Source organism: Oncorhynchus clarkii, chromosome 1 (genome assembly GCF_045791955.1).
Source record: "Oncorhynchus clarkii lewisi isolate Uvic-CL-2024 chromosome 1, UVic_Ocla_1.0, whole genome shotgun sequence".
Classification (NCBI taxonomy): Eukaryota; Metazoa; Chordata; class Actinopteri; order Salmoniformes; family Salmonidae; genus Oncorhynchus; species Oncorhynchus clarkii.
In genome coordinates, this window is record NC_092147.1 from 75,378,789 (window position 1) to 75,405,165 (window position 26,377).

The 26,377-nt window shown below is 42.1% G+C and overlaps 1 protein-coding gene across 1 annotated transcript in view; it reads right to left on the reverse strand.

Moving 5' to 3' along the window:
* The window catches only part of LOC139408585 (uncharacterized), a 41,060-nt gene that overhangs the window by 9,831 nt on the left and 4,852 nt on the right, over window positions 1-26,377 (reverse strand). The window contains exons 5-7 of the mRNA XM_071152690.1: window positions 14,146-14,327; window positions 12,667-12,722; window positions 12,132-12,178 (exon numbers count right to left, since the gene is read on the reverse strand). Of these exons, the coding sequence (XP_071008791.1) occupies window positions 12,132-12,178; window positions 12,667-12,722; window positions 14,146-14,327 (285 nt within the window). The remainder of the gene's footprint in view (window positions 1-12,131; window positions 12,179-12,666; window positions 12,723-14,145; window positions 14,328-26,377) is intronic.

Here is a 26,377-nt window from a genome sequence, read left to right on the forward strand (position 1 = left end):
GGAAACAGTGTTTAAACCCTTTACAATGAAGATCTGTGAAGTTATATGGATTTTTAGGAATTACAGTGCCTTGCGAAAGTATTCGGCCCCCTTGAACTTTGCGACCTTTTGCCACATTTCAGGCTTCAAACATAAAGATATAAAACTGTATTTTTTTGTGAAGAATCAACAACAAGTGGGACACAATCATGAAGTGGAACGACATTTATTGGATATTTCAAACTTTTTTAACAAATCAAAAACTGAAAAATTGGGCGTGCAAAATTATTCAGCCCCCTTAAGTTTATACTTTGTAGCGCCACCTTTTGCTGCGATTACAGCTGTAAGTCGCTTGGGGTATGTCTCTATCAGTTTTGCACATTGAGAGACTGAAATTTTTTCCCATTCCTCCTTGCAAAACAGCTCGAGCTCAGTGAGGTTGGATGGAGAGCATTTGTGAACAGCAGTTTTCAGTTCTTTCCACAGATTCTCGATTGGATTCAGGTCTGGACTTTGACTTGGCCATTCTAACACCTGGATATGTTTATTTTTGAACCATTCCATTGTAGATTTTGCTTTATGTTTTGGATCATTGTCTTGTTGGAAGACAAATCTCCGTCCTAGTCTCAGGTCTTTTGCAGACTCCATCAGGTTTTCTTCCAGAATGGTCCTGTATTTGGCTCCATCCATCTTCCCATCCCTGCTGACCATCTTCCCTGTCCCTGCTGAAGAAAAGCAGGCCCAAACCATGATGCTGCCACCACCATGTTTGACAGTGGGGATGGTGTTCAGCTGTGTTGCTTTTACGCCAAACATAACGTTTTGCATTGTTGCCAAAAAGTTCAATTTTGGTTTCATCTGACCAGAGCACCTTCTTCCACATGTTTGGTGTGTCTCCCAGGTGGCTTGTGGCAAACTTTAAAAGACACTTTTTATGGATATCTTTAAGAAATGGCTTTCTTCTTGCCACTCTTCCATAAAGGCCAGATTTGTGCAATATACGACTGATTGGTGTCCTATGGACAGAGTCTCCCACCTCAGCTGTAGATCTCTGCAGTTTATCCAGAGTGATCATGGGCCTCTTGGCTGCATCTCTGATCAGTCTTCTCCTTGTATGAGCTGAAAGTTTAGAGTGACGGCCAGGTCTTGGTAGATTTGCAGTGGTCTGATACTCCTTCCATTTCAATATTATCGCTTGCACAGTGCTCATTGGAATGTTTAAAGCTTGGGAAATCTTTTTGTATCCAAATCCGGCTTTAAACTTCTTCACAACAGTATCTCGGACCTGCCTGGTGTGTTCCTTGTTCTTCATGATGCTCTCTGCGCTTTTAACGGACCTCTGAGACTATCACAGTGCAGGTGCATTTATACGGAGACTTGATTACACACAGGTGGATTGTATTTATCATCATTAGTCATTTAGGTCAACATTGGATCATTCAGAGATCCTCACTGAACTTCTGGAGAGAGTTTGCTGCACTGAAAGTAAAGGGGCTGAATAATTTTGCACGCCCAATTTTTCAGTTTTTGATTTGTTAAAAAAAATTGAAATATCCAATAAATGTCGTTCCACTTCATGATTGTGTCCCACTTGTTGTTGATTCTTCACAAAGAAATACAGTTTTATATCTTTATGTTTGAAGCCTGAAATGTGGCAAAAGGTCGCAAAGTTCAAGGGGGCCGAATACTTTCGCAAGGCACTGTATCTTTGAAAGACAGGTTCCTGAACAAGGGACGTTTCTTTTTTTGCTGAGTTTATGTGTTGCCATCCAAGGATCACTCACTACTCATTAAGTAAATGTCGAACCTTTATAATTCAAAAATTAAAAATACCGTCATGCCGTCCAATTTTTTAATTACCATGATATAATATGTTGGCCATATCGCCCAGCCCTAACACCATGTTGGAATAAAATGTGAGGATAAAAAAAATGTCCCTATTTCAAACCAATACCTTGGTCTTTCTATTAATACTGAAAAAAGCCTGGTAAGATATACTGGTGCTGAGAAATAAAAAAGCGTGACAACCAACCCCGGTCTAGCCTACTTATTTTATTTAGCAGCAGCAACTTCACCTCATTCAACTCAACTGAGTAGCAAAACATACAGTACCAGTCAAAAGTTTGGACACACCTTGTAATGGGTGTTGTCGGAAGGATGAGACCAAGGCACAGCGTTCTTTGAGTTCCACATAATTTATTAACGAAGTGCAACTTTAGAAAAGACAAAACAATAAAGAATACAACGACCGAACAGCTTCGTTGTGCAAACTATCTGCACACAAATAAAATAACAAGATCCCACACAGGAGGGAAAAGGGCTGCCTAAGTATGACACCCAATCAGAGACAACGATAGACAGCTGCCTCTGATTGGGAACCACACTCGGCGAGAAACAAAGAAATAAAGAACATAGAATGCCCACCCAAATCACACCTTGACCAAACCAAAATAGAGACATAAAAAGGCTCTCTAAGGTCAGGGCGTGACAAACCTACTCATTTATATTTTAGATTCTTCAAAGTAGCCACCCTTCGCCTTGATGAGAGCTTTGCACACTCTTGGCATTCTCTCAACCAGCTTCATGAGGTAGTCACCTGAAATGCATTTCAATGAACAGGTGTGACTTGTTAAAAGTGGAATTTCTTTCCTGTGTTTCAGCCAATCGGTTGTGTTGTGACAAGGTAGGGGTGGTATACAGAAGATGGCCCTATTTGGTAAAAGACCAAGTCCATATTATGGCAAAAACAGCTAAAATAAGCAAAGAGAAACAACAGTCCATCATTACTTTAAGACATGAAGATCAGTCAATCCGGAGCATTTCAAGAACTTGAACGTTTCTTCAAGTGCAATCGCAAAAACCATCAAGCCCTGTGATGAAACTGGCTCTCATGAGGACAGCACCAGGAAAGAAAGACCCAGAGTTACCTCTGCTGCAGAGGATAAATGAATTAGAATTAACTGCACCTCAGATTGTAGCCCAAATACATGCTTCATACAGTTCAAGTAACAGACACATCTCAACATCAACTGTTCAGAGGAGACTGTGTGAATCAGGCCTTCATGGTCGAATTGCTGCAAAGAAACCACTACTAAAGGACACCAATAATAAGAAGAGACCTGCTTGGGCCAAGAAACATGAGTAATGGACATTAGACCAGTGGAAATCTGTCCTTTGGTCTGATGAGTCCAAATGTGAGATTTTTGGGCGCACCCGCCGCCGTGTCTTTGTGAGACGAAGAGTAGGTGAACAGATGATCTCCGTGTGTGTGGTTCCCACCGTGAAGCATGGAGGATATGGTGTAAAGGTGTGGGGGTACTTTGCCAGTGACACTGTCTGTGATTTATTTAGAATTCAAGGCACACTTAACCAGAATGGTTACCAACCGCCGTGTCTTTGTGAGACGAAGAGTAGGTGAACAGATGATCTCCGTGTGTGTGGTTCCCACCGTGAAGCATGGAGGATATGGTGTAAAGGTGTGGGGGTACTTTGCCAGTGACACTGTCTGTGATTTATTTAGAATTCAAGGCACACTTAACCAGAATGGTTACCAACCGCTGTGTCTTTGTGAGACGCAGAGTAGGTGAACAGATGATCTCCGCGTGTGTGGTTCCCACCGTGAAGCATGGAGGATATGGTGTAATGGTGTGGGGGTACTTTGCCAGTGACACTGTCTGTGATTTATTTAGAATTCAAGGCACACTTAACCAGAATGGTTACCACAGCATTCTGCAGCGATATGCCATCCCATCTGATTTGCACTTAGTGGGACTATCATTTGTTATCAACAGGACAATGACCCAAAACACACCTCCAGGCTGTGTAAGGGCTATATGACCAAGAACGAGAATGCTGGTGCTGCATCAGATGACCTGACTTCCACAATCACCTGACCTCAACCCAATTGAGATGGTTTGTGCTGAGTTGGACCGCAGAGTGAAGGAAAAGCAGCCAACAAGTGCTCAGCATATGTGGGAACTCCTTCAAGACTGTTGGAAAAGCATTCCTCATGAAGCTGGTTGAGAGAATGCCAAAAGTGTAAAAAAGCTGTCATCAAGGCAAAGGGTGGCTACTTTGAAGAATATAAAATATATATTTGGATTTGTTTAACACTTTTTTGGTTACTAAATGATTCCATATGTGTTATTTCATATTTTTAATGTCTTCACTATTATTCTACAATGTAGAAAAAAGTAAAAATAAAGAAAAACCCTTGAATGAGTAGGTGTGTCCAAACTTTTGACTGATACTGTATGCATTGTAGAAATGCTACTAGAATGTCTTGAAAGCATCCTACAAAAATTTTCAAGAACAGTCATCTAGCCTAATCTAAAAATAGGACAGTAATTACACAAACAATTACATTTTTAGGAATGCAGTGTAACATTGCAATTTTTAAACATGCAACCAAACAAGTTTTATTCACTGTAAATATTCTGTCTTTACTCGCAAAGCACTGTAGCTCAATTACTTTTTCCTGGGATGCTGAAGCAGAAAACACAGGAGAATATTTAGGACACTCAACCAATTCCAACCAACTAACTAACCAACTAGCCGAGTACTGATCTGATATACTGCCCCCTCAACCCAGTCACACATAAACACACAGCGTGCATGCGCACACACTAAGGATGGCCCACTCGCCTCAGAGCGCAATTAGCAATTGGATATGCTGCTCAGGGTAAACCATTATAAGCTGTGAAACCCAGGTGGAAGTAGGTCAGAGGCTGTCAAAGAGAGAGAGAAAGCAACGCCTCTTACCCAGACCCTCAGTCAGACTCCCTGCTGAGTACTACCCTCAATGCAATATAACAAGGGACAGAAGGGATTTAATAATATAGAGTCTGTGTAGAGGGATTCTCCTAAAGATCTTTGATAGATATGATTCAGACTACATACTGAAAAGCCAAAGAGATCCACATATCTAGACACAACATCATTATGCAAATGACTAGGATACAGCTCTATAACAAATATCATCCCTTAATATAAAGTATCTCATGATGATATATTATCTATTTACAAAGCCCCTCTCACTAGTGTAATGAGAGGCATCTGTAAAATCCTCGGTGATATCAACTTGACTGTTTCCGACTCTCCTTTGCCAATAGGTAAGACACACGCACAAACACACAAACACACAAGCACAAACACCAGCTCTGAGTCATTCCTGCTAGTTCCAGACGGTGTTGTCTGGCTTTAAATTGTCCTTTGACAACCTGATCCACAACCAGCCCAGAGAGGGTGGCTGATGGCAGTGGTCTGGGAGCATGGGTAGCTACCCACACCGACCATGCCCACATACCACCACACACCAAACACACAAACCAACACACACACCACACACACGCACAAGGAGGGTGAACTCTTTGTGTTGACCCTACCATATGTCAAGTGAGCATCTAGGTCAGGGGTCGGCAATTAGGCGGCCTGCGAGTGAATTTTGGGGGGGATTTTAGGTCAAAATAGACTAACATCACCAGGAATTCAGCAAAAAATATGTGTAATTTAGGAAATCTGTTCCCAAGCACTTCTGTGAATAAAAAAATAGACGTGATCATGTCTCAATGTAATCAAGGTATACAATTATTGTTATTTTCAAACACACGCTCTTTTTGTGCTTAGTTGTGGTCAATTTTCAGTGTATAAATTATTATAATTATGTTCCGGCCCTCCAACCATCCACTCTGACAAAAATCGGCTCGCGGCTAAATCTATTTACATACCCCTCCTTTAGGCTATCTGGCAAAGGATTGAGGCCACTGCTGACACTGGGAGTTCTAGTATGGTCCAGTTACCCTCTGATACACATGATTTCCCAAACACACACAACTTCAATTGACCTTATTTAGGGCTGTGGCGGTCCCAAAATTTTGTCAGCCGGTGATTGTCAAGCAAATAACTGTTGGTCTCACGGTAATTGACCGTTAATTAACATATACACATTTAGCATCTCCTGGCTTCCACACATCGCCTACAAGCCACTGATGAAGACCTTTGTAACATCTACATTTTAAAAAGTTGAATAAATCCATGTAATATAACCTACAACTTCACAATAAATCCCTAATTTATTTTAGACAGGTCTAAAGAAACATGATTATAAGAAAATGTAATCTATTTCAGAAGAACAGAATAGCATACTCTGAGTTGTCCTTATTTTAGGTCCTGATCTGGCTATGCCATATGACTGTGGGCTACACTAGTTAATTTAGCAGATGAGATTTGGTTAGAATTACGTGGCATTATTTTATAGTTTGAAGAATACAATTCAACAAGGCTGAATAAAATAGAAAGGATATTTTCTCCAAATGATTTGAGGGAGTGCTCACATGCAGCTATTCTGTTTGGAGCGGTTAACAAAGAAATAGGTACTCCTATATGCTTAATTTAGAGTTATTAATGTAACTTTAGTTGTTCTACAAACGTTGGGCTTTATGTTTTGATTTTTAATACATTATAAGGCTGCATGATGCGACTCTAATGATGATTTGAAAAAAGTAGCTTGAAAGGCATGAGCTTTGCTTTGTTTTTTGAGCAGGCTGAACACACTTCATCAGTCTCTCTTTCACAATTTGACAAGCTATTGATAATGCCTCAAATTTCCCGGCGGCATCCCCTTTGTGTGGCCGTAATGCACCCTAAAAAAATCCATGCCGTTGTTCCCTTCTGCCTGAGTGTTGCCAGCTCCGGAGCACCTCTCACTCACTTGGCTCTTCATCACATGATCGGGTCTTTCTCACAGGCTACAAGTCCTTATCCAATTCCGAGGTGCATATTGAAGATATTGGAAGAATGTTAAGGGAATTTTTATTAATAATGACTAATTATGTATACATTTCAATCAGGACTGACTAATCAGAATACTATTATGTTACTGTATATGTACTAATCAGAATACTATTATGTTACTGTATATGTATGAATTTTCTTTTTAATCCTAGTACTGAATATAATGTGTGTAAATATAATCAAGAATTAGAACAATGACTGTCTGTTCCTTGGTAGAAATGAATGAACTATATCGCCAGACTGGCTAGAATGCTTATCTACACTGGCTGACCTTGGCTCTAGGCGGGGTGGGAAGGCTTGAGAACTATAGAGCCTTTCTACCAGTGTCAAGAAGAGACAGAACATTTAGAAAACGCTGACGTCATTTTCAGTTTATAACCTGTGGTAAAATGTGTAAGGAGCAGTACTCTCGTGAATAAAAGCTTCTGTTTGACTTTAAGACTGGGCTCTGTCCATTTTTATAAAATAAGGGTCATACAAATCCTTATGAATTGACAGAGTGTTTAATTTTAATTGGGTATTAAAACAGAGGAATTTCATTCCTGCAACAAAGAACTATCCACATTCATTTTTCGTCAGCCAAAAAGATGAGAAGCCCTAACGAACAGCAGAAGCACTAGCCTATGTCAATCCACCCATAGTACAAAAGTTTACATGTTCTATTCTGTGCCATAGATAAATATTCCAAACATAGTCTGGGACAGTTAAATACAACCACTAGCATCAAAAAAACATTTTTTACCCAACGAGGCTGCCACAACAGATCAGAATGTTTAGCTTAAAATGTGATTAGGCTATTTCTTCACATTATAAGCGTAGCAATGCGCACACGGCAGACGGCTGGCTATAAGCGCAAATGTTCCATTAGCGGGAAAACACCATTATCAAAAGTGACCGCAAATGCAATTATGCATGTAATGCTTTTATTATAAAGGCGCATTTTATGGTGAAAATTATCTTCCCCAAACTTGAAACTCACTCGTTGCTTAGAGCCAGTTAGGCTCTACACCCCGTGTTAAGCGGATGAATGTGCTTCATTATTTTAAATGTTTATTCTGTGATATCCAATTGCGATCCAATTTACGATCTTGTCTCATCGCTGCAACTCCCCCAACGGGCTCGAGAAAAGTGAAGGACGAGTCATGTGTCCTGCCAAACCGCGCTCCTTAACACCCACCCGCTTAACATGGAAGACAGCCGCACCAATGTGTCGGAGGAAACATTGTTTAACTAACTACTGAAGTCAGCCTGCAGGCACCCGGCCCACCACAAGGAGTCACTAGAGTGGGATGAGCCAAGTAAAGCCCCCCCAGCCAAACCCTCCCCTAACCCGGATGACACTGGGCCAATTGTGCGCCGCCCTATGGGACTCCTGGTCACGGCCGGTTGTGATACAGCCTGGAATCCAACCAGGTCTGTAGTGTTGCCTCTAGCATTGAGATGCAGTGCCTTAGACCGCTGCGGCACTCGGGAGCCCATCACTAAGGAATTATTATGGTCCACACACCAAAACAGTCGTGAAGAAGGCACAACAATGCCTCTTCCCCCTCAGAAGGCTGAAAATATTTGGCATGGGCCCTCAGCATCTCTAAAAGTTATACAGCTGCACCATTGAGACCATCTTTACTGGCTGCATCGCCACTTGGTATGGTAACTGCTTGGCATCCGACTGCAAGGCGCTACAGAGGGTAGCGCATTCGGCCCAGTACATTACTAGGGGCCAAGCTCTCTGCCATCCAGGACCTCTATATCAGGTGGTGTCAGAGGAAGACCCTAAAAATGGTTGAAGACTCCATCCACCCAAGTTATAGACTGTTCTCTCCGCTACTGCTGTGTGCTTAAGGTTGTTGTCCTGTTGGAAGGCGAACCTTCGCCCCAGTCTGAGGTCCTGAGCGCTTTGGAGCAGGTTTTCATCAAAGGATCTCTCTGTACAATGCTCAGTTCATCTTTCCCTCGATCCTGACTAGTCTCACAGTCCCTGCCGCTGAAAAACATCCCCAAAGCATGATGCTGCCACCACCATGCTTCACCGTAGGGATGGTTCCAGGTTTCCTGGCATTCAGGCCTAAGAGTTCAACCTTGGTTTCATCAGACCAGAGAATCATGTTTCTCATGGTCTGAGAGTACTTAAGGTGCTTTTTGGTAAACTCCAAGCGGGCTGTCATGTGCCTTTTACAGAGGAGTGGCTTCTGTCTGGCCACTCTACCAAAAAGGCCTGATTGGTGGAGTGCTGCAGAGGTGGTTTTCCTTCTGGAAGGTTCTCCCATCTCCACAGAGGAAATCTGGAGCTCTGTCCGAGTGACCATCGGGTTCTTGGGAACCTTCAGTGCTTCAGAAATGTTTAGGTACCCTTCCCCAGATTTGTGCCTCGTCACAATCCTATCTCGGAGCTCAACTAACAATTCCTTCGACCTTGTGGCTTGGTTTTTGCTCTGACATACACTGTCAACTGTGGGCCCTTATATAGTTCAATCAATTGAATTTCATAGCAGAGTTTCTGAATAATTATGCAAATAAGGTATTTCTGTTGTTTTTTTGCAAAAACAATCTAAAAACCTCTTTTTGCTTTGTCATTATGGGGTATTGTGTGTAGATTGATGAGGAAAATGTTTTATTTTATCTATTTTAGAATAAGGCTGTAAGGGGTCTGAATACTTTCAGAGAGAAAAAACTTGAGTAATCAAGGTGACAGACAGTGACACATTCAATACCGCCTTGCACACTCTTGCCTGCATCTAGCTGATCTAGGGTGTAATCATTTGTCAAAAAAGTTGCAAATGAAAGTGTCTATTGGACAAATTCAGGTTTGTTTATCCCCGTTTTTGTTCTGTTTGCTTCCGTCTAAGAAAAGTTTTTCAATGGAATTAGCTGAATGATCAGGGGTAAAGAGAAGACGATCAAACTTGACTATCTAGAGGAAGTAAAAGTCGTAACAAACACAGTTCACTTTCAAAGCAGCCACATACAAACAGCATGATCACTTTGCTCGTTGTACAATTCCTTCTCGCATCTACGCGCTATTCTCCTCTCACCATTTCCCTTTGCTTGTGAACGTCAGTGCACAACACAATAGCTGTGACCAGGCTAAAAAAACTTTCCAAGCCAAACCTTCGTACCATAACCGCTAACCGCAACACACAACCTACATCATTGTCACCATGTTAGCTAACATAGCTACTAGATTCTAATGCATTAGTAAACCCGCTACAATCATGCGGTACAGTGTACAGCAAGCAGTTTAGCAGTTACACTGGCAGGCCCCAGTGGCAACAAATTAATAAAACCAAAAGCTTACCTTGACTTGGAAGAGTTCCAGTGTTGGATATCCAGACCTAGCTAGCTAAGATAGCATCCCTCTCTCTTCGAGCCGGGTGTTTGAGTAGGCTCAACTAGCTAGCTGCATCCACAACCGCAGTAACGTTACATAAAAGTGAAAAAATTAAACACAATCTCTCTCTGTCTCATTTTTCAGTCAATTAATTTGTTAAAAACTGTTCAACTATTGTGAGAATGGCTTGCCAAGAACATTTTCCAAAATTACTCATTTGAGGTAAAAAGGAGTTGGAGCACTCAACAAAAAAAAGGTAAAGATTGATTCCTTTATGCTCACTGTAATCCATTGTACAGAATGCAAACAGGTGACTGACATTTCAACATCAAGCTGACGTCTTCCTCAGAGAAGACGTCAGCTCTCTCTTTGAGTCAACTACTCACCACATTTTATGCACTGCAGTGCTAGCTAGCTGTAGCCTATGCTTTCAGTACTAGATTCATTCTCTCATCCTTTGATTGGTTGGATAACATGTAAATTCATCCTGCAAGAGCTCTGATAGGTTGGAGGACATCCTCCAGAAGACCCCAGAGAGTGCTGTACTGTAGACCTTCATTGCAAAACAGTGTGTTTTAATCAATTATTTGGTGATGTGAATATATTTAGTATAGTTTTATCTACAGTATAAATTATAGCTTTTTTATTGTTTCACTACTTAGATTTTTTTGTACAGTACCTCAATTACCTAGTACCCCTGCATATAGCCAGGTTATCGTTACTCATTGTGTATTTATTCCTCGTGTTATTATTTTTCTATTATTTCTGTTTTTCTCTCTCTGCATTGTTGGGAATAACCCGTAAGTGAGCATTTCACTGTTATTCTACACCTGTAGTTATGAAGAATGTGACAAATATATTTGATTTGATTTAAGGAATATATCAAATATCCTTGATGACTGGGAATAAACTAAATATATGAATAGTACTTTTCAAAACAGAACTGTGAGACTAACATGATTTCAGTGAATACTTTCAGACATTGGCACAAGTTGAGAGGTGAACCATCAGTGAACCTTCGCTGGTGTAGTACATTGAATTGTACATACCGGTTGTCTAAATAAAGCTTTCTTTGATTTACAACAGGAATAATAGAGCATTACAAGGAGCTATGTGAAGAGTAAAGCTTCCATCAGATCGTACCATTATAAGACCTCAGTGAGAGGGCACTGAACCGTGGTCCTTCTCTGTATCCATTCACAATGTATGTCAACAAGAGAGTTGGAGTGAGAGAGAGACGGGTGGGGAGTGAATGAGAGAGAGAGAGTGGGTGGGTGAGTGAGAGAGCAAGATAGAGAGCGGAGGAGTGAGAGAGAGCGAGACAGGGGGATTGAGAGAGAAAGCCGAGAGAGGAGAGTTAGAGAGAGAGAGAGGGGGAGTGAGAGAGAGAGGGAGTGTGAGAGAGAAACTGAAAGACTACCTCAGTTTCTCTCTCATACATGCAGAAACACACAGCAAGGTCTCACTCTCTTTCCTACTAGCTCTTACACCGCTCTCACACACATGCACTAAATCGCTCATAGCTAATAATAACCTAGGAGTCACATGCAGAGCCATGGGGAAAGAAATAAAAAATATAATCAATGAACCTTTCTCACTGCATCCAAAATACTTCGCACCCACATCCAAGTCTCCAAAATAGATGTTTCCACTTGCTAAGGGGCAAGGCCTCTTCAGTTCGGTGAGGAAACCTTACGTTGAAACAGATGGCTGTATTATGTATATTTTTCTTAGGAACTAATTAGTAATTTTCCACTTTTCTACACTTTCCAATAGTGAGGCAGAGACTATTTTTATTAACGCTCACCCAATAAAAAATCCTACTTTTATTAGACAAGTTTAAAAGAATCTGAAGGTCAATGAAGCCTGAAACGTCCTGGTGAGCGAGCATTACGCCTTTTGCTGTCCTATTAATGTCCTATTTATATATATAAATAATAATACAAATAATAATTTATGATTCCATTTGAGGACTTCAGTAAGCAAGCATTTCACGGTATAGTCTACACCTGTTATATTCGGCGCATGTGACAAATATTTGTGATTTGATTTGATTTCACTTCTAGACCTCAGCTGATTCTAGTAATGTATGGTGTGGCTGTTGAACAAATTGAGGATAATAAATTACTTGGCATTACCTTGATTGTAAACTGTCATGGTCAAAAATGTATATATTCAATGGCTGTAAAGACGGGGAGAGGTCTGTCCATAATAAAGAGATGCTCAAATGAACAGAAAACCTGGTTTCAAAAACAGATAAAGAAACACCTCACAGCACAACGCCCCTCCCCTATTTGACCTAGATAGTTTGTGTGTATGTATTGATATGTAGGCTACATGTGCCTTTTAATTTATTTAATTTTTATTGATGTAGTTCTGTCTTTGAGCTGTTTTTGTCTATTAATATTCTGTATTATGTCATGTTTCATGTTTTGTGTGGACACCAGGAAGAGTAGCTGAAGCTTTTGCAATACCAATTACCAAAGTTCATAAAAGGATTATAAAAATATATAAATGCTTCGTAGTGTGCATTGAGGTAAGGTCAAAGTTCAGAAATGCTTGTTTACAGTTATTGCTAATAACAATGTTTTACATTCAGCTGACAAGTGACAAGTACATGATGTAAGCAGAGAAATGATATGTTCTAAGAGGTGTGACACAGCTTGTAAAGATGTGTGACCGAATTATCCAGAAAAATGAACAGAGAATGTGGCATGATTGTTCCATATATTACTGCATAAGTGCACATACCTGGCATGGCCATTTAGAAAGGAATGTTGTACATCACGAGTACACTGTATGTTTACCTTGTGTAGACATTCTCAATATAAAACCACTTTTGTTCTTGCTCTACACTTTCATATTATTCCATCTCTCAAATGGCTCTCATATGGGCTCTTTCAGAGACGTCCAGGTGATACTATGCAGGGGACTGTACCTGTTCAGGTTAGATGGCGTCCATGCCTTTCTAGGTGTGTTGGTAGTAAGACTTCCTGTCTCTGACGTGGTGCTGTCTCCGTCAAACCTTCCCACACTGTTACTCTCCTCTGACCGAGAGATGCTGGGAGGACCCCCCAGTCTCTCCTGCAGCCGGGACTATAATGACACATTACTCCCTGAAATGTCCTCTTACCGTACATGACACAGCACACTATACGATGCTTGATTACTATGTAAACATACTATTGGAGATGTTTAGTTTGTTCTGTATAAGCACCAATGGCATGTGACTTACATGGGGAATTTCCAACCAATACTTACCCCACACCAGTGTTTATGTTAATGTCAGCTCTAATGGTTTTGTTTCCATCAGGAGTGTGACACTAAAGACTTGGGGCGAGCAGAATAAACAACCTCTGCATTATCAAGACAGTTGCTTTTTTACCTTTATTTAACTAGGCAAGTCAGTTAAGAACAAATTTGTATTTTCAATGACAGCCTAGGAACAGTGGGTTAACTGCCTCGTTCAGGGGTAGAACGACAGATTTTTACCTTGTCAGCTCAGGGATTCGATCTTGCAACCTTTCGGTTACTAGTCATCATCATCACACTCTAACCACTAGGCTACCTGCCACCCCTTTGTGAGTTGCTTAGCCATTGTTAAGTAAATGCAAACTGAAAAGTACCAGTGGCCTGGCCTTGGCCCTAAGTCAGAGCAGGTCCACTGAGGCCATGGCCCTGTGAGACACTGGAGCTGGGCCGTGGAGGTGGAAACACAAAAGGTTGAGCCTTTATGGTAAAACAATGGGGTAAGTTTCAGGTGGAAATATGCCATAATACTGTATGATATTATCTATTGTTGCAAAGTAAACAGAGTTCACTGGTGTGGGATGATGCATAATGAAACCCATCACCTGTCAGACAGGGGTCAGGGGAGGCAGGATATCCTGTCATTTCTTAAAGATAACAGCATTTGAAGGTTTAAGGTCAGAGTCAGGGCTATTGTTAATTTAGTGAAAACATTATGAACCTCTGTAAGCCTATCCTCAGACGCCAAGGAGAGATGTACAGTACAAATCACTGTGGAGAAAGGAATTCATTATCATGTCTCACCTCAAAATGGGACAGGGCTGCGAGGGGTGGGGATGGTGATGGGGTGTCCTGGCTAGGAGGTGGGTGTGGAAGGTCCGGGGGACAGATAAAGACAACAGATTGATGTCTCAGGAGGTGGAGCAACAGGGCATTACACATACTCTGTTCTTCCAGCATCCTAGGCCCTGATGGAACACTGTACAGAGAGAGGGAGACCAAACGTTCAGTAAAATGCTGTGCTTATCAGAGGAAATGAAGACTCAGCGATTGTATGCCATTTACAACTATTTCATTCACACCATTACTGTAAAATGAGATTTGAATCTGCATGTATTCAATGTCTAGAGTAAAAACCAGAGCCGGCCATATTTGGTTGGGGGCCCCCCCACCTCACAGGGAAAACATTTGATTGGCCACCCTCTTGACAGTGGAGATTTAAAAAAATATGTTTTAAAGTACATTTCTTGCAATTCTACTCATTTTACCATGGGGAGTAGAGAAAATGTTGCAGCTTTAAAGCAAAGTTTCTGCAATTCTACACTTTTTGACATGGTGCAAAGAGACATTTTTTTTTCATGCAATTCTACCAATTTTGCAGTGTGGTGGAGGGAAATGTGTGCAGTTTTAAAGCTAATTTCCTGTAATTATACACATTTGCAAAGATGTATGCCATGTTAATGATATCTGAGTGAGAGTGACTAAAAAAATCAATGGGGACCCCTGCATGCCCGGCTGGTATTCTGCCATGATTACTACACAGAACAAAAATATAAACGCAACATGTAAAGTGTTGGTCCCATGTTTCATGAGCTGAAAGATCCCAGAAATGTTCCATATGCACAAAAACAGCATTTCTCTCAAATTGTGTGGCGTTGGGGTTACGGAATAGGCAGGCATAAGCTACGGACAACAAACACAACTGCATTTTATCAATGGCAATTTTAATGCAGACACCGTGATGAGATCCCAAGGCCCATTGTTGTGCCATTCATCTGCTGCTATCACCTCATGTTTCAGCATGATAATGTATGGCCCCATGTGGCAAGGATCTGTTTTCAATTCCTGGAAGCTGAAAATGTCCCAGTTCTTCCATGGCCTGAAAACTCATCAGACATGTCATCCATTGAGCATGTTTGGGATGCTCTGCATCAATGGGTACAACAGCATGTTCCAGTTCCCGCCAATATCAAGCAACTTTGTACATCCATTGAAGAGAAGTGGGACAACATTCCACAGGCCACAATCATCAGCCTGATCAACTCTATGCGAAGGAGTTGTGTTGCGCTGCATGAGGCACCAGATACTAACTGGTTTTCTGACCTACTCCCCTACCTTTTTTTTTTAAAGGTATCTGTGACCATGGCTAATTGAGTGACTGTCAGTGACTGACATAACAAGATAAAACTGGTGATGCGCAACACATTTTCGAAATTGCACCTTGTGTATTCTACTATTCTAACTCTCACCAGTAAATGTGGGCCACTTATGTGGCTTATGCCTGGAGCCGGCCCTGCTGAAAACTTTATAACTGGAAAAAGCACATAGGTAAGCGTCATGTGAATCTACTTAATGGTTCCCCCTAGTGAAATTCAACATGTAGTGCAGTTTGCCATGGAACGTAAAATAGTGTTGAGGACTTGTTGGGTAACACTAAGTGGAAAATTAAAATCAACACAGTTCAGACTAAGAAATTCTAAAAGCAATGTGGATTATCTTGTAACGCCAAATATCTTTTAACAAGGATTGCTGAACACTTGACCCGGTTCCAAAGTTTTCATCGTGAGCTTTCAATTCCAAAAAACGAATCCTTTCAACAGCCTCCACTTGTCCTACATTTCAGAGATATGATTAGCTCATCCAACCGTTCCAGAAGGAAGGAACTTGAATGCCGGGCAGGAACATTCCAGCAGCATAACACCCTGCATTCCACTGCTGGCTTGCCTCTGAATCTAAGCAGGGTCAGTCCTGATCAGTCCTTGGATGGGAGAACAGATGTTGCTGGAAAGTGGTGTTAGATGGCCAGTATGGAGCTCTCTTCCCTCTAGTCTTAAGATAAATGCCCAAGGGCAGTGATGGAGACATAATCTAATTCCTAACTCTCCAGCGTGTGTGGTGTGGTGAGTGTTCTAGTGCAAATTGGTTGCTATGCGTAACCCAAGTGGGTGCTACACATTGCTGTTGTATGAGGTAAGCTTCCCCATACTATTAAAGTGCTTTGGGTGTCTAGAACAGTACTTTCAGAAAGTATTCATACCCCTTGACTTATTCCATGTTGTGTTACAACCTGAATTCAAAATGGATTAAATTGATTTTTTTCTACACACAAAAACCCATAATGACAAAGGGAAAACATGTTTCTAGATTTTTTTAGCAAATTTATAGAAAATTAAATAGAGAAATATCTCATTATATAAGAATGCAATACCTTGTAGAAGCACTTTTGGCATTGGTTACAGATGTGAGTCTTTCTGGGTAAGTCTCTAAGAGCTTTGCACACCTGGATTGTACAATATTTGCAAAATAAAAAAAAATATTCAAGCTTTTTCAAATTGGTTGTTGATCATTGCTAGACAACAATTTGTCAGGTCTTGCCATAGATTTAAGTCAAAACAGTAACTCGGCCACTCAGGAATATTCAGGGTCATCTTGGTAAGCAACTGCAGTGTATATTTGTCCTTGTGTTTTAGGTTATTGTCCTGCTGAAAGGTGAATTCATCTCCCAGTGTCTGGTGGCAAACAGACTGCACCAGGTTTTCCTCTAGGATTTTGCCATTCCGTTTATTTTTTATCCTGAAAAAATGGAGAGTGGTACTCAGTAATGTGTTGTAATGGATTTGCCCCCTAACATAACACTTTTTGCAATATTACTTTAGGTGCATGTTTTAGAATATTTTTATTCTGTACAAGCTTCCTTCTTTTCACTCTGTCAATTAGGTTAGTGTTGTGCGGTAATTACAATGATGTATATCCATCCTCAGTTTTCTCCTATGTCAGCCAATAAACTCTGTAACTTTTTTAAAGTCACCAATGGCTTCATGGTGAAATCCTTAAGCAGTTTCCTTCCTCTCCAGCAACTGAGTAAGGAAGGACGCCTGTATCTTTGCAGTGACTGGGTGTATTAATACTCCATCCAAAGTGTAATTAACTTCACCATGCTCAAAGGGACCTTAAATGTCTGCTTTTTTATTTTTTACCCATCTACCAATAGGTGCCCTTCTTCGCGAGGCATTGGAAAACCTCCCTGGTCTTTGTGGTTGAATCTGTGTTCGAAATTCATTGCTCGACTGAGGGACCTTACAGATAATTGTATGTGTGGGGTACAGAGATGAGGTAGTCATTCCAAAATCATGTTAAACACTTATTGTGTCCATGCAACTTATTATGTGACTTGTTAAGCAAATGTGTACTCCTGAACTTCTTTAGGCTTGCCATAACAAAGGGGTTGAATATTTGTTAACTGAAGACATTTCAGTTTTTCCTTGCTCATTTGTAAACATTTTGAAATTGTGTATAAACTAGTGACAAAAAAAATCAAATTTAATCTATTTTAAATTCAGGCTTTAACAAAACAAAATGTGGGAAAAGTCAAGGGGTGCGAATACTTTCTGAAGGCACTGTATTTACAGTAAGTCCAATCAATCAATTTACCTGGAAACATTCTCTTTTTACATCTTTTTGTTTTTCTTTTGCTGTTACCATCTGTTTGTATCTTTTTTTGGGGAGCTCAGGTCCAGCAGAACCATAGGGGAGAGTAGGCTTTGTTGAGCCAAAGGGTTAGTTGAGCCACCACTTGTTTCTAGGAAACCATCCACAAAATGAATCATGTGATCAAAGATTTAGGAAGAGGTCATCATTTCAGGGTGTCTGTGAAGGAAGAAACCACATGGAAAAAGTGGTAAGCAAGGTAGGTCCAAAAAACTGATTTTCAAAGTCAAATTAATTTATTGTTATAGGTTTCATGATGCTTGTATCTAAACCAAAGTAAATCGTTTTAAGATTGTTTTATACATCAGTTGGGGTCTCTATAGGATACAATATGAGGTTCTAAGCCTAGCATGAAAGTGCATCCTTGCAGCTGTGTGGGCTAATATAGTCAAAATATCTGCATTAGAGTAAGTTGAGCCAATGGCCTATACAAATGATGATGACATTTTGTTGGTTTTATGCCTAGTATTTTTGCAATGTGTCATACATATGAACTCAAGTGCATTTTTAATGTTACAGAGCAGACATCATCATGCCCCGTGTATACAAACGTAAAACCAGCAGGGGCCTAGCCTTCCTTGAGGTTCTTGAGAGAGCAGCCAAGGAAGTGAGAGAAGAAGAAGTCCATTGGAGCAGCAGCAAGGATGAATAAATAGACTGAATGACACTGATATGTACATTGACAAAAAGAAAACCAACATGTACCTGTGTGAAAGAGAGGCTATGACAGAGGAACAGAGGAACACAAGGTCTTATCTGAAGACATGGAGTCTGAGCTTGCTAAACATTAAACAATTTCAAGGACCAGTTTCATGGGCTTAGTAGCCTCAAATGCAGAGAACTTTCCGACAAATTAGCTAGATTATCTCAACATCTTGAAAGATGTCTATGTTATAAGAATACTATACTTCCCTTGACGTGGTGATGCTGAATGTAAAAAAAAATGCTAAATTTACCCCACTCTCCCTAGTGTATGGCACAACTTTAGAGTAAACGGAGGAAAGAGAATGTGAAACATTGGGATGTGTCATGACTGTCTTGATCAGGTCAGGTTACAGGAGACCACAACCCTACAGATTATCTCTCTCAACCACAACAGAGGAGGAGAGATCTGTGGGTCTGAAGACGTGGGGGGATTTATTGCCCCCACGCCCCTTGTAAATCTCAGGCCACAGACAAATTCCTTTGTCCTGTCACTATGGATGACATATGAGACACCAATGAGACATAGTTCAACTTTTCAATGTTAACTTAGAGATAGCAACTCTTTCAGGTGAATTAAAGTAAAAATTCCCAAATAGCCTATACAGGTTAGATTTATCATTCAAATCGATTTAATCAATTAAATCTGCTTGGCAAGTTCAGTAATAACCAAATCACATTACTGACCCAGTCTTGATGATTCATTGATGTTTACAAACTGAGTTAAATTGTGTTTGCAGCCTCCAACTCAAAAACCCAAACATTACGTAAATTGAAATAACTGATAATCATAACAATGAGCAATCCATCAAATGGGTTTCCACCCATTTCCCCTCCAATCAGTGGACCTTCACTCATGGAAAGATTGATCGCTGACCTCAGCAACGATGCAAATCCTAACTATACCAAGGGGCTGGAAATGTTAGATTTCGATGCCATAAGCGAGAAAAACGCAGACATTGCGACAGATGATCGCTTTGACAAAATCGTCAAAAACGTACGCCTCTTTGACCCCGTTCCGGGAAAGCCAAACGACACTGAGACATTCTTAGCAGACATAGAGGACGCCTTGGATAGCTACCCAAATGCTACGAATGCAGACAGGCTCTACCTTTTGAAGCGAACGTCCAACAGACACGTGACATGGTTCATCCGTGTACAAGAGCAACACGTGCAAAATGACTATGCTTGCCACGGTTTTGAAAATAGAATTCAGTGGTTCCGCGACTCGCAAACACGATAGCTCGTTGGATAACAATAGCTGACAACCTCGAAATGAACATCCACAAGCCTACTATCACCGGCTTTGTTCAGCTTACTTTGGCATGCTCACTGAAACCGGAATGGAAGATCTATTGCCATTTAAACAACTGTTCCTGTCAAACATGTCTCCCAACTTCATTAACTACTTGGGCCCTACTGCTCACGTTGGGTTGCCAATCTCTACGCTCCGAGAACTTGCAAGCACTGCTTTTGAAGCAAGCTGGGCTAAGAGCCCGGACCCCTCGAATTTCGAGGTTAGGCGTAAACGATCACTCGAATTAGAAGGTGCTGCATCGGGGACATGTGGGGTAAACGATGACGATCAAAGGGGGTGGCTACCATGTAACCACCACCCCGACAACCACCGCCGTAACAATAGCTACGAGGAACCTCCCCAATCTAACAGGTCCCCCGTAGAGATCAACCTAGCCGAAATGCCCCTGCGCCTAACTCTCACAAAGGGTCAGGACCTAAGGATAACAGGGGCAACAAAGTGTTCAATGATCTAAACGGTAACAGAAATGATCTAGAAGCTCTGATAAGAGATGTACTACATCGTAAGAAATCTGACAAGGATGACAAGGATAAGTCAGCATGACTAGGCGTAAAATCATTGGAAACCAAGTCCGCCGAAATTCATCAAATTCGAGAGGACGCAAACATTTCCATTACCCTCGCCCCCACTCAAATCCCTGTCCCGGAACCGCTCGCTCTAGACACAAGCCCGCAGATTTTGTCTACAGACTTGGATACGGATGTGGAGATGCACATGATGAGCAGCTTTGCAACAGATGATTCCTCTCCCATTCCGATAGAGGACCCACTGGGTCACGTAGGTAACTTATCTGTCTTGAAAATCGACACAGACTACAACCCGCTCCGTTCTCCCAACCAACTCGAACAGGCCATACCTTAGAACAGTCCTGGAGGACTGTTTGACCTGCCACGCTCTGATAGATTGTGCTTTGGCAAAGTGGGTGGGGTTATATCCTTCCTGTTTGGCCCTGTCAGGGGGTGTCCTCGGATGGGGCCACAGTGTCTCCTGACCCCTCCTGTCTCAGCCTCCAGTATTTATGCTGCAGTAGTTTATGTGTCGGGGGGCTAGGGTCAGTTTGTTATATCTGGAGTACTTCTCCTGTCCTATTCGGTGTCCTGTGTGAATCTAAGTGTGCGTTCTCTAATTCTCTCCTTCTCTCTTTCTTTCTCTCTCTCGGAGGACCTGAGCCCTAGGACCATGCCCAAGGACTACCTGACATGATGACTCCTTGCTGTCCCCAGTCCACCTGGCCGTGCTGCTGCTCCAGTTTCAACTGTTCTGCCTTATTATTATTCGACCATGCTGGTCATTTATGAACATTTGAACATCTTGGCCATGTTCTGTTATAATCTCCACCCGGCACAGCCAGAAGAGGACTGGCCACCCCACATAGCCTGGTTCCTCTCTAGGTTTCTTCCTAGGTTTTGGCCTTTCTAGGGAGTTTTTCCTAGCCACCGTGCTTCTACACCTACATTGCTTGCTGTTTGGGGTTTTAGGCTGGGTTTCTGTACAGCACTTTGAGATATCAGCTGATGTACGAAGGTCTATATAAAATACATTTGATTTGATTTGATAGATTCGGGTTTGACAATTTCCCTCATATCTGAAACCTTGCTGGATTAACTAAAAAGGGCAGTGGACTCTGTAAAACGTTGGTTGAAAACAGAACATTGCGATACGAATCTTCAAGGTTTCACTCAAGCTACCTCGCCCCTAACCAAACGTCTCCTACTTAAACTCAACTTCGAAAGCGTGTCACTGATCCACCCCGTGTAAGTGACTAGCATCGAAATTGAACGGATGCTGATTGGGATTGATTTGATTGACCGTTTGGTACCACTAATGGATTGGAAAACCAATCAAATCTGGTCACAAATACCTATGCCAACTCCGTTGACTTCACCGCACTCTTCCAAGGCTACCTGCCATACATTGTGCAACGACGTGGGTTCAACGTCAGCATCTGACTCAAAACCGGTGAACTTCTCCATGGGCCCGCCATTGGTGGCAAACGACAAGGTGAGTTCAACTCAGAACTTAACTAAACATGAGGTTTTCCTGTGTGGCTTGGGTGACTCACCAGCCGACACTTACAGCCCTCCTCTGATAGGGGCGTGTGCCTAAACGGTACTATGGTTGAGGATGCCAGACTGGCAACCTGATCAGAAAAATCCGCAATTAGTTTGGAAATGTTCAACGAACTTTCGAAAACAGCTAACTGCCATCCCCTTGTGCCGAAAACGTTAAGATTTCCACTGGGAACGACTCCCCAGACGACGCTCACCGCAATAGGGGTGTGTGCGCTATCGATCCGCATTGGAACCAAGGAAGTATCTCACTACCTACTGGTTGTCGTGGACCTCCCACATACAGTCTATGTGGGAGCGGACATTTTAGTAAGATTGGGTGTGAAACTCGATACCATACACCAAGTTCTTTGGTCTTTGGCGCAGCCAAACCAACATGCCTTGTCTTTCGACCCGGTGCGAATGGCATCCGGGCAGACTATTCCTGAAGCTTGCAAGGTGATAACTGAGTCCGCTATGTTGATTCCGGCAAGAACCACAGAGGTTTCTGTAAGACTGAACCTGGTGCCCGGATACCAGATGGAAGGCACCACTGCGTTCTTCCAACCCTCTCCGCAACTATTCGACTTGGGGCTAACTATCAATGGCAACCCGCTGTTGGAACTAACCTCTAGATCCACTTACCTCCTGGTACAAAATCTGACTCAAGCGGATATTTCCATTTCTCGGCACACTCAGCTAGGAACATTGATCGATTACTCCTTCCATGATTTTGAACTGGTTGTTCCCGTGATTGGGCCTCTTCCGTCCTCCCTTGACCTAGATGGAGAGGGAGGCACGCTGTTTACTTGTCAGTCAAAAGCAATCGCACTAAGTCCCGTATTGCCACTCGACGACACATCTACGTTCAGGCTGGATGTCGATTCTGACAGCAACCTGTTAATATACTCCATCGTCACGGAGGATGATATCGCGTCTCCTCCTGCATGCGAAGTACACTCTTGTGAGGTAACAACCGATGACTCTCCCAAAGGTGACATACAATCACCACCCGATGAAGACCTGTACAATGTCACCGAACCATATCCTGGTTTCCATGCACAGGTAATACAACTACTGTCGGAGGCTGATGCTCTTGTCAATGACACTGAACGTCATCAGTTGAGAGAATTGTTCAACAAACACAGTGAGATCTGGTCAACAGACTCACTGGATTGCGGGGTTACGGGTATCCATGTGGTGCGTATTCCTACGCCACCCGGAGCAACTCCTACGTTTGTTAGACAATACAAAATCCCGCGGTACAAGAGATTATCGATTCATTATTAGCTAAATGGATAATCAGGGAATGTAACAGTACGTACAGCACACCCGTGTGGCCCGTTCTAAAACCAATGGGTAAATGGCGTCTTACAGTTGACTAAACAAACTGGTTCCGTTGTCTCGTTGGCCAATGACACAGCTAGACCAAGAGTTGCCAAAGGTGGCAAACGCCAAGTACTTCTCCACCGTCGACGTGGCTAATGGTTTTTGGACCATGACAGTCGACCCTCGTGACCAACACAAGTTGGTTTTCTCGAACAAGCTCTTCACGTTCAATTGTTGCCCATTCGGGTATGCGAACTCCCCCTCAGAGTTCAACATCTTCCTGCACAAGGCAATGCCAGACGCAGCCTCTAGGGGGACGATAATCTACGTGGACAACGTTCTCATGAGAAGTGAGACTTGGTCACATCACCTCAATGAAATTGACCAAATCTAGCCTTGCCTCATTAACTTGGTACGCCCAGAGAATTGCCCTAAAGGCGGTTACGCCCACTTCTGACCCAAGGTTATAAAACCTGTGAGTATAGAATTTACGAGAAGACTACATGACCCCAGTTGCAGCAGGGTCTGAAAAGTCAAACAACCCAGAATGAATGAATGAAACCCAGCAAGTTTGAGGACAAATAAATCCTTTTCCACCCAAGCTACGGATGAGTAGCTGTGTCTAAGCGGGTGAATTCAAGTCGAACCACCTAGCCTCCATCTCCCATCGAATCGTGGTATCTAAAGGGTTTCATTCCTATGCTGTGAGCTCTGAGCTACAGAGCTGTCTGTCCTCAGAAGACCCCTTCCAGAGAAAGGGGTGAGGTAACAGACTCCTAAGCCACAAAGGACACGGATACCGGGAGGACGAGCAACGAGTTGCCTAGGAGAAGTGCGTCATCGAACAACGGAACGGTCCACCCAGAGAATCCCCGGAGATCACCTCCCACGTAATTACATCATTATATATTCTGACCCAATGAGGGCGGCAGTTTGAGGCAAGGCTAGGGTTAGAATAGCATAGCTGACAAATTCACTCAAATGTATATTTCTCTTGTGTACTTTTTCTCTCTCTTCTGAAATTCCCATTGTGGGTAACACGCGGCATAGTGTGTTGGCCCGTTATACTAAATTCTAATCAATAGCCTATAATGTGTTTTGTCTGTGTATCTTTTATCATCATTTTAGTTTTTAGTAAATAAATATTCAATTAAGATTGGTGTGGTACGAATTCATTAGTGGGACCCGGGTCCGTGCAGATTCAAGGACTATATACGACGATCGGATTATGAGACTGATAGAGGCAACTGGTTAATTAACGGCTGTTGTAAAATCGATATTCTGATATTCTTTGAGTTAATTTGGGAAATAGAAACTCAATAAAAAATAGTTTTCCCATGGTGCCCCAGGTTAATGAGTTAATAATTGCTTGATTCAGTTAATCACGTAATTAGAAACGTATAATAATTCGATGAGCAACAGTTGCCACATTAACTAATACAACGTCACGACAGGTGTATAGAGTTTGTTTGTGCGGAACCGAAGCAGGTACACGTCATGACTATAATGTCATGCCAGTTACATAACAGATGTATAAGCAACAAGAGACGCATGTTGTGTGAGCTCAAAGGGGATGGTACCAGCCCTTTTGAAAGGGCCAGATGACAGCGTGACAGTTAAAGAGGAGGTAAGCCAAGAACATGAGGTACAAGCACATGTGCCAAGTATGGGGGACAAGAGGGTTTTTAAACCCTGAGTGTGTGACTGGAAAATGTGAAAGTATGGGGGGGTGAAGCCAAATCTAAATGGGAATACCCTTGTGACAGCTGCTGCTGCTTTTCTTTCTATCTTTCTCCTTCTCTCTCGCTTTTCTGCCTTTTCTTACCAGTCTTGCCCTGGCGGCTGAAAGCGCAGGACATCCGGACCGGGACTTCATACTCCTCCTATCCCCTCCCTACTTCAATCTGTTGTCATTTTCTCTTGCATCCCAAAATGTACAACAAACTCTGCAGGCCAGACACTTCACTCTTATTTCCAGTACTCAGACAGACGAAGGAAAGGAGTGAGAGGAGAGTGGGGGGATAGGGGGTGCTGACTGCCATAACAGTTGCAGCCAAATACTGTATATTGGCACCATTGCACTTGTCTTAAACAATTCTATTTATTTTAAAATGATTGGAAATTGAACACGTTGTTATTGGATTATCAACATTGCAGAACCTATTTTTTTCCGGGGGGGTGGGGGGGACTTAATTTTACAATGTTAATGAAGAAAATTCTAACAAATGGCAATGACAAAATTATTGCCACCCTGGAGCTAATACTTAGTTAAACAGCTTTTGGCAATGATAAAAAATACATGTAAAAAAATTTGCTTGCTGCACCTTTCTACTGGCAGTTTGGCCAACTCTTCTTAAATTCTTCAATGTTGTGTGGTGCCTTCCACCAACTACTGTTTCCAGATTTCGTCATAGTTTTTTGATGGGATCTGGACTCATCACTCTGTTATTGAACCTCTCCTATGTTTGATTGCAGGGAGGGTGTTATTTTGATTGAATGAATTTTACCAATGACCAAATTAAGCATTCAAAGAAAAGAACAATCAAACATGGGGGAGGTTTGATAATGCTGTGGGGCTGCTTTGCTCCGTCTGGCACTGGGGGCCTTGAATGTGCAAGACATCATAAAATTACGGTAGCAGGTGTTTTGGAGTGCAGTTTTCAACTCAGTGTCCAAAAACTGGGTCTCTGTTGAACGTTGTTAGTCTTTCAGCAGGACAACAACCCAAACACACATAAAAAGTACCCAGGAATGGTACAAGAATAAACACTGGACTGTTCTGGAGTGGCCAGCGATGAGTCCAGACTTGAATACCATCACAAACCTATGGCAAGATCTGAAAACAGCAGTTGGTGGAAGGCACCACTCAAACATTGAAGAATTTGAGCAGTTTGCAGCTGAAGAGTGGGACAAATTGCCATTAGAAAGATGCAGCAAACGGATAGCTACAATAAACTTTTTTTGCAGTTATCTTTGTTAAAAGAGTATTAGCTCAGGGACCAATATTTTTGTCCATGAGATTATTTACAGAGCTCTGTAAACTGGTTAACTACAGCTGTACAAGAACTTCTGTCGGCCACTGCTTGTCCTGCTCTATTGCCCCACTCCACACCCATTTCCTCAATTGTGTCAACTCCCCTCCAC